Source organism: Equus przewalskii, chromosome 24, assembly GCF_037783145.1.
Source record: "Equus przewalskii isolate Varuska chromosome 24, EquPr2, whole genome shotgun sequence".
Taxonomy (NCBI): domain Eukaryota; kingdom Metazoa; phylum Chordata; class Mammalia; order Perissodactyla; family Equidae; genus Equus; species Equus przewalskii.
Genome location: NC_091854.1, coordinates 22,841,448 through 22,859,015, shown reverse-complemented (window position 1 = coordinate 22,859,015; position 17,568 = coordinate 22,841,448). Strand labels below are relative to the sequence as shown.

General features: G+C 39.2%; 1 protein-coding gene across 4 annotated transcripts in view; it reads right to left on the bottom strand.

The window, feature by feature from the left end:
- The window catches only part of ERICH3 (glutamate rich 3), a 104,164-nt gene that overhangs the window by 67,566 nt on the left and 19,030 nt on the right, over positions 1 to 17,568 (bottom strand). For 3 of the 4 annotated variants that reach the window (XM_008525040.2, XM_070592125.1, XM_070592126.1), the window contains 3 exons: positions 6,602 to 6,695; positions 4,052 to 4,177; positions 464 to 535 (listed from right to left, as the gene is read on the bottom strand). In XM_008525040.2, coding sequence (XP_008523262.2) covers positions 464 to 535; positions 4,052 to 4,177; positions 6,602 to 6,695 — 292 coding nt within the window. Of the gene's footprint in view, positions 1 to 463; positions 536 to 4,051; positions 4,178 to 4,508; positions 4,636 to 6,601; positions 6,696 to 17,568 lie in introns of those variants that run through there. The other variant, XM_070592127.1, reaches the window with a different exon arrangement.

The following is a 17,568-nucleotide window of genomic DNA, read 5'->3' as shown; positions in this document are numbered from 1 at the left end:
GCTTTTGTTTGCTAAGGTAGATCTTTCCTACCATATATTTTCAAGGCTCACATTCACAGGAAAATGTGCCATTGGATAATTCTTAGAATGCCCTGGTTTCCATCACATTGGGAACATCACTATCTATTTTTACCTTCCTAAGACAAAAAAGCAAAAAATCCTTTGGCCTCTATCACATATCAGTTAAGAAAATACAAGAGCAAAACTTAAAACCTGAATGTTTTCAAGTTTTTCTTTGAAAGGTTTGTGCCTTATAAAACTTACTTTGCACAGGCAGCTCCTACTTTGTTATGATCTTCTGTAACAACGGTGGCCAAAATTTAGGCTTGATGGAACTGTCATTTGACCTCAGCTATGAGTTACCCAAATGTAAGTGCCCCAAGGAACTTCAATAGTAGCATTATTGGCTTTCAAAATCACAAAATAATATTGTCAAATAAAAGACAGTTATGTAGGTCCTTACCTTAAATCTCTGAATTCGCTCCTTCCTAGCTAAGGTCTCCAGTTTCTTTCTTATTTCAAGCTGATGGTAACGCTAAGCATACAGGAAAGGACAGAGAAGAGAATCATATCAATTATAGCAAAGAATTTTTTAGAGGAAAATAACCCTAGCAACCAACTGTATTCTCAATTACCCCTCTTGTCATTGAGATGGAGGAGAATCATCTGCATAAGTGTGCAAGCGGGAATATAAATTGGTACAACTCTTTGGAAAGCCAATTCTTAACGTAGATTAGGCTGTTGAAAGTGTCTCTACCCTTTTACCAGTAAATTTCACTTCCAAACCTAGGGGAGAATCTGAATAATTTTTTTTAAATGTGTTATGAACAAAGATGCTGTCTGAAAGTTTTTTTTATGTTTTTCCTTCAAAGCAAAAATTCAGAAGCAACACAAGCCTTAAAGTGAATGGTTAAGTTTTTGGCACATCCATATAATGGAATAGAATATAATCGTTAAAATAAGATTCATAAAGGTTCTGTATAAAAAAATGGAAAATGCACGTAATGCAGAAAAAAAGTAGGACACAGAATTGCCCAGAAATACAAGTTAACTGATCAGGCTCATAATGTGTGCCTGTCCCTGTGCTAGGAAGGTGCATTGTCCCTTCTTGAACAACTCTAACTGTGAAGCAGTCTCACTTGACAAATGAAGAAACTGAGGCAGAGGATCATGAGCTTGCCGCGGGTCACACATCTCGTAGGCAGTGGAACGGTAATTTGAACCTTGGTCTGTCTGACGCTAACTTCTCGTTTTTTGGTTCTTATTTTTTTCACAAAACCATGTCCCTCTCACAACATAGAGCTTTTATTAATGTTTACATATGAGTAGAGACTGAAAGGAAATGTGAGCCTGTCAATAGCAGTTATCTCTGAGAGGAGGGATCATACATGGTTATTTTCCTTTTTTATGCTTTCTTGTTTTTAAGCTTTCTTTTCCAAATTTTCTGTAATATATTAATTATATAGTTTAAAAGTAAACCCCATGTGAAAATAATCTGCTTACAATTTGATCTGAAATCATTTAGACACTTTGAGAGTGTTTTACTTGTTGGCCCTTTTAAAAAGTGTTGTGTCTCTGTTCTTGATCCTTTCCAGTTGCCTTTGGGACCATGCAGACTCATTCATTCCCTGCTTAAGCGTCATCAATCCTCTTCTTGACAAGTCCCTTGCTTCTCTCCCTTTTCCTGTTCTCTCACCCATTCATTACTAAATTCACTATCAGCCATTTTCCATCTTCCATGTACTTCCAGCTCACAGCAGTCATCCACTCCCACCCCCCACCCTTCACCGTCACTGAAACAACTTTTACCACGGCCACCGATGTCTTTGTCCTCGGGGTCAAACCTAATTTCTTTTTTTTCTCAGTGCTCATCTTATTTAACCATTCTACAGCTTATGAGAGCATCCTGGCTTCCAGGACACCACTCTATCAGACACATTTTTCCACCATTTAAAGGTTCTTTTCCAGCCCATGTTGTTCCTGATCTCCTGCAATGCACCACCTACTAAGCTAGAAATCTGAGAGTTGCTCTGGGGTCCATCTCTTCACCCCTCTTTTTTCAGGCAATGTCTGTCTTTCTCCCTCTTCCATGGCTCTGTGGACAGCTGCATCTCCCCAGCGCTTCCACTACCGCTGTCAGCCCACACCCCTTGGCAACATCTTCCTAATTGACCTCCCACCTCTCATCTTTTCCAGCTCATTAATCCATCTTCCACATTTTTAGCAACATCATCTTTCTAAGACAGCTCTGCTCATTTATTTCACTCCCCTGCTGAAAAACGTTTTATCACCTCATCTCCTAAACTCCAAACCTAGCTGGGAAGTGAAGGCCCTCAGAAACTGGGCCCCAACTTATTGGGGAGTGTCACTTCCTGCCAGTCTTTCAATCAACCCACTGTGCAGTCAGGCCTCAGTGAGCTTTCCTGTCCATTTGCAATGTCCTTTCACACCTCTGTAACTTCACACCTGCTGTCTTCACTCTCTGGAATGCCTTTCTCATGTGTTCATGTACTCTTGCTCAGTCCTCAAGGTCCAATTCAAATAGAGGACTTCCGTTTAGCTTCCCCTGACTCTCACAGAGGCAAGCCATCATTCCTTTCTTTTCTGACCTCCGTCTGTTTGTTCCTCTCTTCTAGCGCTTGATCATTTTCTACAGCATTTTTTTAATTACATCTTGCAGCTACATCACATAACCTCATACTGATACATGGTAAGCCTGCAATTAATGTTTGTTGCATGAATGAACACATGAATATTAATACAACAACATTAGTAAACAGCATCAGCATAAACTAAATGTGAGACAAATGTGACAATTTAGAAATATTCTATTTGTTAATTATATTAACATACATTATATACTATAATTATATACTATATAAAAGTATATTATACATACATATTAATATTTATCTAAGATATTTATTCCAAACTTTAAGAATACACAAATACTCTTAAATAATAGCATATTTAGCAGCTATGATGTGTCGGTTACATGAAATTTTAGAAAACCAAACTTCAAGGAACTTGGTGCCTATTGATTAAGTTTGAAACTAGATATAGATTAATTTCACACTGTACTTTTTTTTTAACATCAGTTGTAAATTTCAACTAATACTTTTATAAGCAAGTGAATTTGGGGACCATGAACAATGATTCTATGTAATTCATGCACATGATATAAAGCACAAAATGAATTCCTAAATTAACAGATCATATACATCGTAAGTGAATATAACACTTACTCAATATAACGGTAGCATAATAATAAATGTTTTCAGTGGCACTACACTTACCATTGGTTTATCAATGATTCTACAGTTGTTCATAAATGTTTACTGCACCCACAGGTCAATGGTTTTATGAGCCAAGTGTCCTGATTTACCGCTGCATGGTCAAGCCAAGAAGTGACATGCTTTTTCACACAAATTAAAACGGTGTTGATGCTTGAAACTACAAGTTCCATGGAGTAAGGCTAAAATAATTCTTCAAGTGAGCTAGATATCCTACTAAAAATGCCATGTCAGATTTAAAAAAAGTGTTGGTGCTTGGGTTGTGAATCTGTGCTGACCAATGCGGCCTAAAGTAGGAGGAACAGCAGATGTTTCAATGCCTATTCCTTGAAATTTAGCATACGGCTAAGCTTCAGAGCCTTAAAAGAATAACAAATCTGAAATAATTCATGGCAGTGGAATTACTGATATTTAAACAGATGTCACTTTTTTTTTTTAGCAAATGGAAATTGAGGTGCAGATGGTGAGGGATGGTATGTTTTAGAGTAGCCATTATGGATTAAAAATCTGCATTTGTTAAATTAAATATCACAAAATATATAACGATGTCCACATTTGTCCCTAAATGAAATGGAGAAAAGCTGACTTCAGTCTTAGCTCCTTGCCACCTGGAGAGATAAAGGGTATTTCTCAGGTCACCTTGTTCCATTCCTTTTTCATGAAATACAGGAAGAATTCCCCTGCTTCTGGATACAGAAGTATTATTAATTATCATATTAAAAAATATAAGTTATAAAGAAAATAATAAATACTCGTACCTCCATATCAAGAACCTTATGGAAAATAGCCTGGGCTAAGCATTCCCGGATATATTTTTGGTGATCCCTCTTCATGATATTTAGTTTGTATTCTTTTTCAGAAAGAATTCTTCCACTTCTTGTGATCTGTCATGAATAAATAGAACATACATAGAAATACAAAGCAGAAAATGTGGTGTTAGTTACCAAAAAGGGAGAGAGAGAGTGGCAGTGTCTTCTAAGCCTAAAGGAGGATTGTACTATGGTTGATAAACTTTCACTTTTAATGAATATTTCATAAGGGAAAAGAAGAGAAAGGCAGGCTCATATACCCATCATTGTGAAAATACACACAGGTGCTGCACTTGACATTGAAAACAAGGTTCTCATTAGAGTAACAATTTTCCCTTGATGGAACCCAGGTGTGGTTTTCACTTCTCTTTTTGAATACATTCGGGAAGAAGGGGTGGAGCGATACCTTGAAACAATGAATAGAAGCAGTGCTCACAGGTCTGATGATCTCACAGGAAATACTTTGAAGAGCAAAACATGTAAGCTACAGAGGCGCTCATCAGTTTATTTTAAAAATAATTGGTTTAATTACTTTGTTTTCACACTGCATTTTCTTCTTTCACTCTCCAGCCCAGAATGTAATTTAATTTGTTGTGATTCAGATTTTTTCAGATTATGCAGTACTGCAGATATAAAGTGTTCCAGATTGGTTTCAGTGGGCATTAATGCCAGTCTCAGGAGTGGTAGGTTCTGGTTTTTATTTATTTGTTTTTATTTTCTTTTAATCCTCTCTATGGGCATATTTGTTGTATTTTTCTACATCTTCTGTAAGCAGAGGGTGTTATTCTTCCCGGATTGTTCATCTTCTTCCTTTCCACTTACTTAAGCCCTGCTCTTCTTTTCAGGTCTAATCCAAGACCACGTATTTCTTAATTTTGATAACTTTGGTCTTTTAACACTGTCGTTGAGATCAGCTAGAGATGGGCTACCAGCAATTAGTTATTGATAATCTTTTTTGATGAATACATTTTACAATGGAAGAAAGGGTTGTGGTTACAGAAAGTGTGCTTGGAATTATGAATAACTCAATTACAGTCCTTGAAGTGTGTTGTCCATCGGCTATCATGTCATGTGTGTCCACCGGGGAAAGTGTTGAGAGCGTTCTGCGCTGCTGCTCCCTCTGCAGTTAACCTGAGTCATTGTTATCTCTCCCCTGGGAGTTGTCTGAGCTCCTCAACTAGACTGGACGTTGGCACAGGGCAGAAGTTCATAAACTTGAGCCTGCATCAGAATCACCTGCAAGGCAAGTTGAAAAACAGATTGATAGGCCTCACCCCACAGTTTCTGACTCAATAGGTCTGGAGTGGGGCTCTAAAATTTGCATTTTCTAACAAGTTCCCAGGTGATGCTGAACACGGCTGATTCAGGGACTTTATGTGAATGACTGCGCTAGAGTCAGCTAGGGCTGTATCTTCCTTATTTGAGTTGCCATGCACATAACCAATGTTCAGTAAGTGCTTGTTAATGATGTTGATAAGTAAATAAAAAAGTCCTTTCCATTTACACTTGAAGCTCACGGATTGTTATCCAAAGAAGCAATGTCAATAGTAACCACAACAATTACAACAACCGTTTATTATACATCTTTAATTGCCACAACAATCCTGAGGGCTGGGTATCATTATCCTCATTTTAGAATTGAGGAAGTTGAAGCTGAGAAAGTTAAGTGATTTGCTCAAGATTCTGTCTTGTAAATGGCAGAGCCAGGTTTCAGTCAGGTCTGTCTGATAACAAAGCCCCAGGGGACAAAAAGCAAGCTCTCTAAGATCTACCCAGCCAGAGCGCCAAGCGGGTAAAACAACAATTAGAAACGCAACGCATGTCCTTTCAACACCATGGCAACAATAGTTAAGGAAAGCCACTGTGTTTTAAGAAGGTAAACAGCTAAAATCACTCATCACACTTTCTATAACCACACCTATTTCTTTCAATGCAAAACTACAGCATTTTTAAAAGGTTTCACATTAAACACATTTAGAGGAATGGAAATTTTGTGCTAATGATAGTTTGGGAGCTAACAAAAAAACACTAATGTATCAATAAACCATCCCAGGAAATGAAACAGCTTTAAAAAATTCAAGGAGAAATTTTGAACTGTCCATGTTTTCCACATCATAGTCTGTGATTATTAAAAACACTATTTTTTTCCTGAAGACAGTAAAGTCTTCTCTGTCCTTAATCCCTAACAGTTCCCGGCTCAAACAATGTGTTCGATAAATATGTGTTGAATAAATGAATAAATAAACAAACAAGTGAAATATGCTGTTGGAAACCCACAGAGTTTTTCCTCAATAATTTACAAGTTGTGTTAGCGGTTATTGTGACCTCTCTTCCTATCTTTTGGAACACAGCCTAAAAAAGATAAATCAGAGCTTTTTCTAAAATGAGGAGGAAGGAAAGGATGTCACTGATTAGGCAAAGAGGAAACCAGAAAAGGGAGGGAATTATTGGACTTCATGGAACAAGAGGGCAGGTAGAAGAAAGTCAACCAAATCTTACCAGCCCTGATCTTAAGAGATGCCGCCTTATCCTTGTATTGTTAAAATAGCCAGCCAGGTGTTTATCGGTAAGACTATTATATGCTGCAAGTAATCTGAAACAGAAAAATGAAACCATTAAGGTTTTATGAAGTGTTACTTGATAACCAAGGCAATCCTTGACTTTCTCATCCCCAAACAGTGCATAATCATTCATTGATCCAGCCAGCCAAACATTCATGTATGTGCTTAATAAACAGCTATCGAGCACCTACTGTTTTCTAGGTTTTATAAGAAGTAGGAGACAGTCCTGATATTGTTTATCCCCCAGACAAATATGGAAATCAGACATGAATAATTAAGTTGGGTGTAAAAATCCAATAATAGAAATATGCAAAAAGTTATGGGGACACAGAGGAGGAGACTACCAGCTCCAGCTGTCAGGAGAGTCTTCACGGAGGAAACCTGATGGAAAAGTTGGGGCTCCTTCAGAGGACTCTTCAGCCTCCCATTACACACCCTGAATTCTAGTTACTCAAACTGACTTGCATACCCTCCACGTATTCTTTCCTTCTTCAGGACACAATGCATAGTCCCTGTCCTGTGAAGGCCTTTCCTTCACCTGTTAGCTAGTGGATGACACCCATGATGCACAAGCATCTGTTCTCCGAGGCAACATTCCCAGATACAAATTAGGGGGGCTGTGTCACCTTCCAGTCCACTCCCTTAAGACCCTGAGTCACATTACATATCCCGCAATATGTTATTATTTATTTCTTAGTCTCCTCTGCTAGATTTGAAGGCCAGGATGGTGCATTATTCTTGGTATCTCTAGCAATGTTATTGATTGTGTCCCTAAATAATGACGTGTTCAATAAATGAAGACAGTTTTGTTTGGAACTCATTCTCACCGGTATAAATTTCTAACTCAATTTAAGCTCAGCAGTTTAGAAGTCTCCACCTTCTCATATACATTCAGACAATTTCATTAATTCCACATCCAGAACCAAAAGAAAAAACATATTCATAGATTAGTTTTGATTTTTAGTCTTTCATTTTAAGAGTTAAAAGAGGGCAAATTGGTTCCTTGATTACATGCTATACCTTGGTAGATGGTCAGCTAAGTCTATAAATCAAAGTCTGAAGCTATTTTTTCTAAGTGTTAACCTATCCTTTATTAATTATTATTACCTTACAAAAACACATACACATACATATACATGTCCGTATACAGGTACGCATATATGTGCATCCATATGTATATATATACATAAATGTGAGTGTACGTATATAGAGAGACAGACACGGAAACAGAGAGACAGAGGCAGAGAAAGAGAACATACAAGCCTAAACATAGCCCTAACATAAAGCTGCCTTACAAAAAAAAATGCACACCCTATTACCTGCAACAAAGATTTACAATCTGTACATTTCATGAGCAGCTCATCCTTAATTTATCCCAAGACTAGAGCAAGGACTCATATTACAGAATCCAGTAAGTGTCATTAGCAACGATTTTATTTAGCTGTTTGCACTGCCTTAATTACATGGAGATGGTATCGGCGACTTTTTCCTGTCTCTCTTCTCCTTAATGCCCATCTCAGGAAAGTTCCATGCTGTCAAATGATAAAGAAAGTTTAATTTCATCCACAAAGGAGACTGAAAAGCAGTTACAAAGCCTGGAAGCCAAGGTGCCACATGAAGGCTGCAGACATATGAGCAACTGCGGAAACCATCATTTCACTGGGTTTATGTAAAGAGACAAGCGGAGGGCTTCAGTAATGCACATACAAAACCAGCCCCAGAAAATGCTTTGAAACCATCTTTTAAATGAACTGTCTTGGTGTCCTATAGTTCCTCAAAGGTTTCCTGTCTCCGAAAGGTCAACATTGCATCCCTTACCCTTTCTGAATCTCAGAATCTTTCTTCAGCAACTCATTTCGGAAAGGAGCAGGTGCCTCTCAGTCTTAACAATCATGATTCCAGTCCACAGACGCCTAAGATAAATCATTGGACTGATAGCATATATATCTTTTGTCTGTTTTTCAGGCTCAAGTTTTTTAAAAAATCAATAGTTTTGGAATAGCTGTGAGTGCTAAAACCCTGATTAAATGAAGTAGAGTAGGGTCAAAAAGTAGCGTAACTTGGACTTCAACTTCCCTATTGACTAATGAAAGAGTCCCTCTTTTAATTCAGAATTTGTAGCTTTTTAAATATTTGGGTCCTAATAATAATGCTTAGCCAGCTTTGGCACTTCATTTAATTCTTCTCTCTCAGGCTCCTATTAAACGAGAATGTGAGCATGATGCCCCTCCAGTCTTACTGAAAGGTCGAGGAGATCCAGCTGAGCTGAAACCTTTGCGCACATCAGTTTTCTCACCTTTTTCTGTCCAGGAAAGATTGAGCCTCCCTCGTTGGGATGCCATTTGTAAAGCAACTCCTTCCATAACTATCGTCATACAACTGGCTGTGGCAAGACAGCCGAATGATAACTAGCTGATTCCACCCAGGCTCAGTTATTTCTTTTTCAGACAATGCCTGAATTTTTTTAAGTAAAACTTTAGATTAATGAATTGTTTGACAGTAAGACATTGTACTAGAGTAAATTATATACAGATTTAGTAAAACAGAGGTCATGAACTGAATGTTTGTTTCCGCCCAAAATTCAAATGTTTAAATGCTAACCCCCAATATGATAGTATAGGAGGCGGGGCCTTTGGGGGTGATTAGGTCATGAGAGTGGAGCCCTCACGAAGGAGATTACTGCCCTTATAAAAGACACCCCAGAGAACTCCCTCATCCCTTCCACCATGTGAGGACACAGCAAGAAAATGACCACCTTCGAGCCAGGCAGCGGCTCTCACCAGACACTGATTTTGCTGACCCTTGACCTTGGACTTCCCAGCCTCCAGCATTGAAAGAAATAAATTTCTGTTGTTTAAGCACTCAGTCGATGGTATCCTGTTATAGCAGCCCAACAGACTAAGACAGCAGTCAATGCAAACATTTCTACTGTATACATACAAATGCCACTTCATTCTGATCATCAAGCCCCCTTCACAGGCGGATGGTAGTAATCCATATGGTCTGTCTGATCCTTTCCACTCCACTCCTCTTCATGTGTGCTGGGTATGGGCTTGTAGCCGCCCTTTGCATTTACTCAAGTACAAGAGCTTTCCCGACCAGCCACAAACTTAGATTAGTAAAGCTTTTCTGATGTTTCTGCCTCTATCTTCTCCATTCCATTCACTGCCACTGTTTCCCCCATACACATACTTTTCTTTTCTTTCTTGTGCTCAGCACAGGCCTGGACCAGATGAGGTCACCTCCCCTGGGCCTGCTGATTGTGTTGTTGATTGTGTCACACCTTGAGCACTCCACTCCCTTTGTAAGTCACTCTCTGCATCTGTTGGCAGAGCTGGACTTCCTGGTCACATACCTCAGTCCCATGATCCTCCCCGGCTCCCGTCCATAGGATCAACCGCTGCATTGGTCACGGGAACCACCAGACCACTGTGACTATATCACTCAAAGGCCATGCTATTCACACCAAGTCCCACAACTACCTGCCCAGACTGGCCTAACTTGCTAGCTTCTTTATCCCAAGGACAAGACCACCTACCCACTTCCTGGTCACTAGGTGAAGAACAACTCACCTTCTGGCTGAGCAAGAGGCTACTTGAGCAGTATCCTGAGGTGTGGGTGTCTAATATGACTGTTATGGGGGTGTTTCTTTTGGGGTTGTTGATGGAGGTTATGTTGGTTTTATATGTTCTGAAGAGTGAGGAAGTGGGGGTAGTGTTTAAGTTTAGTGGTGTAGGGGATTGAGCTATTTATGATACTGGAGATTCTGGGGTGTTTAGTGAGGAGATTATGGGGGTTGCTGCATTGCATAGTTATGGGGCTTGGGTTGTGATTGTGACTGGTTGGTCGTTGCTTATTGGGGTCTTGGTAATTTTAGAGGTTACTCGTGGAGATTAAACAGTAGCATGCTTAGAGTAAGGGTGATGAGGAATGAGAGGAAATATAATTTGATTTGGCCTTTTTGGGTGGAGATTAGGATTGAGGTTTTTATTTGGAATTGGGAGATGGATTTTGGTAGGATGTTTTCTAGTCAGATTGAGTCTAGCAGAAGTGATGCTGATTTTTGGCTTATTGATAGGTTTGCAAGTGGTGGAAATCGATGTATGATCGTTGGGTAATATCCTAGTACCAGGGAAAACAGTCCCCCAGAAAACAAAGCAACCCTGTCTCTAGGATGGGTCCTGTTTCCCCCACTCCAATGCACACATCCCCGTGGTGCTGAGGATTAGACAGAGGCTGCTGAATCACTGGGAGTGCTACCTTCCTAGCTACAGCCTTTCAACACTAAGCCGCAAAACCCTGCCTCCCAGCACGTGGAACATAAAAATAGGGCTCTGAAGTAACAAAGTCAGTGATTCCTAGCAATTCCTCCATCTGCCCCCAAAAAGAGAGAGTCTATCCCATAAAAACTGCCACTAAAAGGAGAGGCACTATAATATTGGTAATCACAGACATGTATTAAGTACTGACTATTTTCAGGGCATTCTGTAAGGCACTGGGGACACAGAGATGGCACAGACACTGCATCACAGAGCTCCCAGTCTAATGGGGAAGTATATGTACATACACATAGAGGGTGTGTGTGTGTGTGTGTGTGCGCGCGCACACTTCATTTCTTCCAGTCTCATAGGCTAATTCATTGACAAATACTTCCTGAGTGTCTGAGGGTCCCCATGTCAGACACTGTGCCCTCCTGGGGAAGGAGTGTAACATCCCTGTTCCATTCTGCAGATTACAAAGCACTTCCACATACATAGTCTCAGTGATTTCTTTGAGGATCCTGGAATGTGAGCTAAGTATTATAGCTCTTCCATCTTCCTAAAATGGAAAAGCTCCAAAACAAGATTATTGCTTAATGTGAGTCAGTCCTAGGGAAACCTGACTAAAATAACACTTCTTCATGGATCACACTAATAGAGGAATTTCTTCCGGCCTGGAGCCCTCTTGAATCCCAACCTCCTCTCCCAGTACTGCCTGTCTCCACACTGTCTCCCCTTCAGAGGGAGATGGACGCTGTGGTTAAGATTCCAGCTCTAGTCCAATCCTGGCTCCACCATTACTGGCTCCATAAACTGGGAGCGAGTGACTTAACCTCCCTACTCCTCAATTGTTCTAACTTCCACAAAACACTGGAACGTGAACTCAATTCAGCCAAGTTCTTTGCCATTTTATAACAAGGATCACCTTTCCTCCTGTTTCCAATAACATTCCTCATTTCTGTCTGGGACCTCATCAAAATGGCCTTTACCATCCACATTTCTACTAACATTTTGTACGTGATTATTATTTATGTATTCTCTAAGAAGATGGGAGCTTTCTCTCTAGCTCTTTTCTTTCTGAACCCTCACCAGAATCACCTTTAAAAGTCCCTTCACAAGAAAAGATTTGTAAACCATATATCTGATAAGGTATTAATATCTAAAATATATAAGGAACTGATATAACTCAACAGCAAAAAAAACCCCACAAATAATCTGATTTAAAAATAGGCAGAGGACCTGAATAGACATTTCTCCAAAGAAGACATACAAATGGCCAAGAAGTATATGAAAAGATGCTCAACACCGCTAATCATCAGGGAAATGCAAATCAAAACCACAATGAGCTATCACACCTGTTAGGATGGCTATTATCAAAAAGACAAGAAATAAGTGTTGGTGAGGACATGGAGAAAAGGGAACCTTTGTGCACTGTTGGTGGGAATGGAAACTGGTGCAACTACTATGGAAAACAGTATGAAAGTTTCTCAAAAAATTAAAATAGAACTCCCATATGATCCAGCAATCCCACTTCTGGGCATATATCCAAAAGAAATGAAATCAGGATCTCAAAGAGATGTCTGCACCCCCAAGTTCAATGCAGTATTATTCACAATAGCCAAGACACAGAAACAACCTAAGTGTTCATCAATGGATGAATGGATTTAAAAAATGTAGTATATACATATACAATGGAATGTTATTCAGCCATACAAAAGGGAAATCATGCCATTGGCATTAACATGGATGTATCTCAAGGGCATTATATTAAGTGAAATAATTCAGATAGAGAAAGACAAATACTGTATGATCACACTTATATGTAGAATCTAAAAGAGCCAAACTCATAGAAATAGAGAGTAGAATAGTGGTTGCCAGAGTGTAGGGGGGATGGAGAGATGTTGATCAAAGGGTACAAATTTCCAGTTATAAGAAGAATAAGTTTTCTGGACCTAATGTACAGTACGTTGATTATAGTTAACAATATTGTACTATACACTTGAGAGTTCTAAGAGAGTAGATTTTAATATTCTCACCACAGCCAAAAAAAAAAGGTAATTATTTGAGGTGATGAACGCATTAACTAATCTTATCGTGGTAATCATTTTGCAATACATACGTGTATCAAATCATCACATTGCCCACCTTAAACTTACAAAATCTTATATGTCAATTATATCTCAGGAAAGATGGAGAAAAAGTTATTGCACCTCACAACTTTTCCAGTCTCTACCCATTGCCAGTTTCACAGGTGCTGGCACATTTGTAGGTATTTGTTATAGCAGCATTCCACTCCTTGGCACCGATTTCTGTCTTAGTCTGTTCAGGATCTGTAACAGAATAGACTGGGTGACTTAAAAAACAAACATTTAGTTCTCACAGTTCTGGAGGCTGGAAGTCCAAAATCAAGGTGCCAGCATGGTCGGGTTCTTGGTGAGGGCCCTCTTCCTGGTTTATAGACAGCCATTTTCTCGTTGTGTTCTCACGTGCCAGAGAGCAGGCAGAGAGGCAAGCTCTCTAGAGTGTCTCTTCTTATAAGGGCACTAATCCCATCATGGGCTCCACCCTAATGACCGACTTCCCAAAAGCCCCATCTCCAAATGCCATCACATTGGGGATTGTGATTTCAACACGTGAATTTGAGGGGGACATAAACATGTAGCCCATAACAGAAGGCACAATTGTCCCCATTTTGTGGATGAGGAAAACAAGCCTTAGTTTAAGTCGATTGCCAAAGACCATATAACCTAAAGCTTTTTCCTGATAATATTCACCAAATCACAGTGAAACACTACTCACAAGGGCTAGCTAAGGTGGGGACCAGAATGCCAAGTATATTCATGGAAAAATAAAAATCATGAAATATCGACAGAGAGATGTAATTCCACCAATTCCCCGGTGTAGAGATAGGAAAACTTTAAAAGAAAATTCTTATAGACAAAAATTAGTGAATACATAACTTTCATTCATAATTAGCTATATCATTACTATGAAAACAACATACTGAAATCTTTAAATCATCTTATTTTCTTTTTTTTTTTTTTCTGGTTTTTTTTTAAAATTTTTATTTTTTTCGGATGTATATCATATTTCGAATTCTGGATACATTACATCATGTTCACTACCCAAACACTAATTATAGTCCATCCCCTCACATGTGAGCCTAATCACCCCTTTTGCCCTCCCCCACCTTCCCAAAGGTAACCACCAGTCCAATCCCCAATGCTATGTGCTTTGTGGGTTTTTTTTTTTTGTCGTTTTTATCTTCTACTTATGAGTGATATCATATGGTATTTGACTTTCTCCCTCTGACTTATTTCACTCAGCATAATACCCTCAAGGTCCATCTATGTTGTCACAAATGGCCGGATTTCGTCATTTCTTCTGGCTGAGTAGTAGTCCAGCATGTATAAATACCACATCTTCTTTATCCATTCATCCCTTGATGGGCACCTAGGTTGCTTCCATGTCTTGGCTATTGTGTATAATGCTGCAATGAACATAGGAGTGCAAGTATCTTTACGCCTTTGTGTTTTCAAGTTCTTTGGATAAATACCCAGCAGTGGAATAGCTAGATCATATGGTAGATCTATCCTTAATTTTCTGAGGATACTCCATACTGCTTTCCATAGTGGCTGTACCAGTTTGCACTGCCACCAGAAGTGAACAAGGGTTCCCTTCTCTCCACACCCTCTCCAACATTTGTCGTTTCCTGTCTTGTTAATTATAGCCATTCTGACCGGAGTGAGGTGATACCTCATTGTAGTTTTGATTTGCATTTCCCTGATAGCTAATGATGTTGAGCATCTTTTCATATGCCTGTTGGCCATCCGTATATCTTCTTTGGAGAAATCTCTGTTCAGACCTTTTGCCCATTTTCTAATTGGATTGTTGGTTTTTTTTGTTGTTGAGCTGTATGAGTTCTTTTTATATTTTGGATATTAACCCCTTATCTGATATATGGTTTGCAAATATCTTCTCCCAACTGTTAGGTTGTCTTTTCGTTTTGTTGATGGTTTCCTTTGCTGTGCAGAAGCTTTTTAGTCTGATGTAGTCCCATTTGTTCATTTTTTCTTTTGTTTCCCTTGCCCAGTCAGACATGGGACTTGAAAATATGCTGCTCAGACCAATGTCATAGAGCGTACTGCCTATGTTTTCTTCTAGAAGTCTCATGGTTTCGGGTCTTACATTCAAGTCTTTAATCCAACAACATTTTTCACAGAAGTAGAACAAAGAATCCTAAAATTTATATGGAACAACAAAAGACCCCGAATAGCCAAAGGATTCCTGAGAAAAAAGAACAAAGCCAGAGGTATCACACTCCCTGATTTCAAATTATACTACAAAGCCATAGTAACCAAAACAGCATGGTACTGGCACAAAAACAGACACACAGATCAATGGAACAACACTGAGAGCCCAGAAGTAAACCCACTCATTTATGGACAGCTAATATTTGACAAGGGAGACAAGAGCATACGAAGGAGAAAGGAGAGTCTCTTCAATAAATGGTGTTGGGAAAACTGGACAGCCACATGCAAAAGAATGGAAGTAGACCGTTCCCTTACACCGTGCACAAAAATCAACTCAAAATGGATTAAAGTCTTATTTTCTTAAATATATACATTTCTGAAATCCGTTTTACACTACAAATTTACTTAGCAAATTTGTTCAGAGAGACTATAAAGAATACGTTTGACATGACCAGCTTTATTTAGCTTAAATTGTGGCTTAGCCCCTCTGAATTAAGGAAGTTTGTATTAGTTTACTATTTAGTACTGTTTACTATTTATTAGTTTGTATTAGTTTACTCTTGCTGCTGTACCACAGTACCACACGTTAGTATTTTGAACAACACACATTCATTATCTTACAATTCTGGAGGTCAGAAGTTCAAAAGGGGTCTCACTAAGCTCAAATCAAGGTGTCAGTAGGGCTGCACTTCTTCTGGAGGCTCTAAGGGAGAATCCTTTTCCACGTCCCAGAGGCTGCCCACCTTCCCTGACTCCTGGCCCCCTTCCATTGTCAGTCAGCAATGGCCGATCAAGTCTTCCTCATGATGCCATCTCTCTAGTTCTGGCTCTTCCTATCCATCTTGTTCATGAAGAGCCCCTTGTGATTACTTACATTGGGTCCACCCAGACTAATCCAGAATAATCTTCTTACTTTAGAGTCAGCTGATTAGTAACCTTAATTCCATCGGCAACTTTAATTTCCCCTTGCCACATAAAGGAACACATTCATATGTTCTTTTTTTTTCTTTCAGATGTACATGATTATACTTCAATTTCTGTGTAGACTACATCACGTTCACCACCCAAAGACTAATTACAATCCATCACCATACACATGTGCCTAATCACCTCACATGTTCTGAGGACTAAGACATGGACATCTTTGAGGGACTATTATTCTGCCTATAATAAGGTTTTTCCTATATGCCGGATGCCAAGGAGCTGAAACACTGGATGCTGAATGTTATGGCAACTGGGCTATAACATATATCATCCAATAATCAATCATGCCAGAGATCCTCGCTGTCTAAAAGGATACTTCCCAGATGGAGGAAGACAGTTCTCAGTACCACACTGGGATGTATGCAACAGGCCTACCTTGCTGATCTAATTTTGATGTGCCAAATGTGAACACTGAGACAAAAGAACAGGAGGTACACTAAGGAGCATTTCAAACTATTTACACTTTTTTCCATAAGGATAACAGTGTAAAGGTAACTTGCTTTAGGTGAATCTAACATGTGAAAAGACAGATTAGCCCACAGGATGTAATTGTAATCATGTCAAACGCCATTTATTCAGCACTTAATATATTTCGCTAAGTTCAAATAAATATTATATGAAACTCTAAGAAAGAAGAAAATTTTGCCAATTACACTATGACATGCCATTGATTATAAGCAGCAAACGATTTTAATAATGTTAAAATGTGTTAAAAAATCATCTTGGTATTGATGAAATAGGTTACCATGCATGCTTACTGCTGCACTGCACTAGGGAAGAGGGAAAAAAGGCACACACAAGAACATGGCAGAGGCATTAAGAGCCTCAAAATGAGATTAGAGACAAGGATTTTATGTTTAAAACAATTAGAAAGCATACAAAAGCATATTTAAAAGCATCAGGGCTGGCTCTGTGGTCGAGGGGTTGTTTGTGCACTCTGCTTCCGCAGCCTGGGATTCATTGGTTCAGATCCTGGGCGCAGACCTACACACCACTTATCAAGCCATGCTGTGGCAGCATCCCACATAGAAGAACTAGAATGACCTGCAACTAGGCTATACAAATATGTGCTGTGGCTTGGGGGAGAAAAAGAAAATAAAGAGGAAGGATTGGTAACAGATAATAGTTCAGAGCCAATCTTCCTCACCCAAAAGCATACCTTAAAAAAAAAACCCCTCAAATTCAAGTTGTTAAAAAAAAAAGCACCAACAATGGTGTGTTGGGCTGACTCATACTGGCTCTGATGAGATAATTGCTAAAATTTTCAGGATTTTTGCAAGCTAACATTGTTAGCTTGAAATTGGCCATCGTGGGAGTGTTTATACCATAGAAACTGACAAACACCACAAATCAGGGCTCTTTTTTCTTTCTGAAAAGCCAATTTAACAGCACACCACTAACTAAATTTA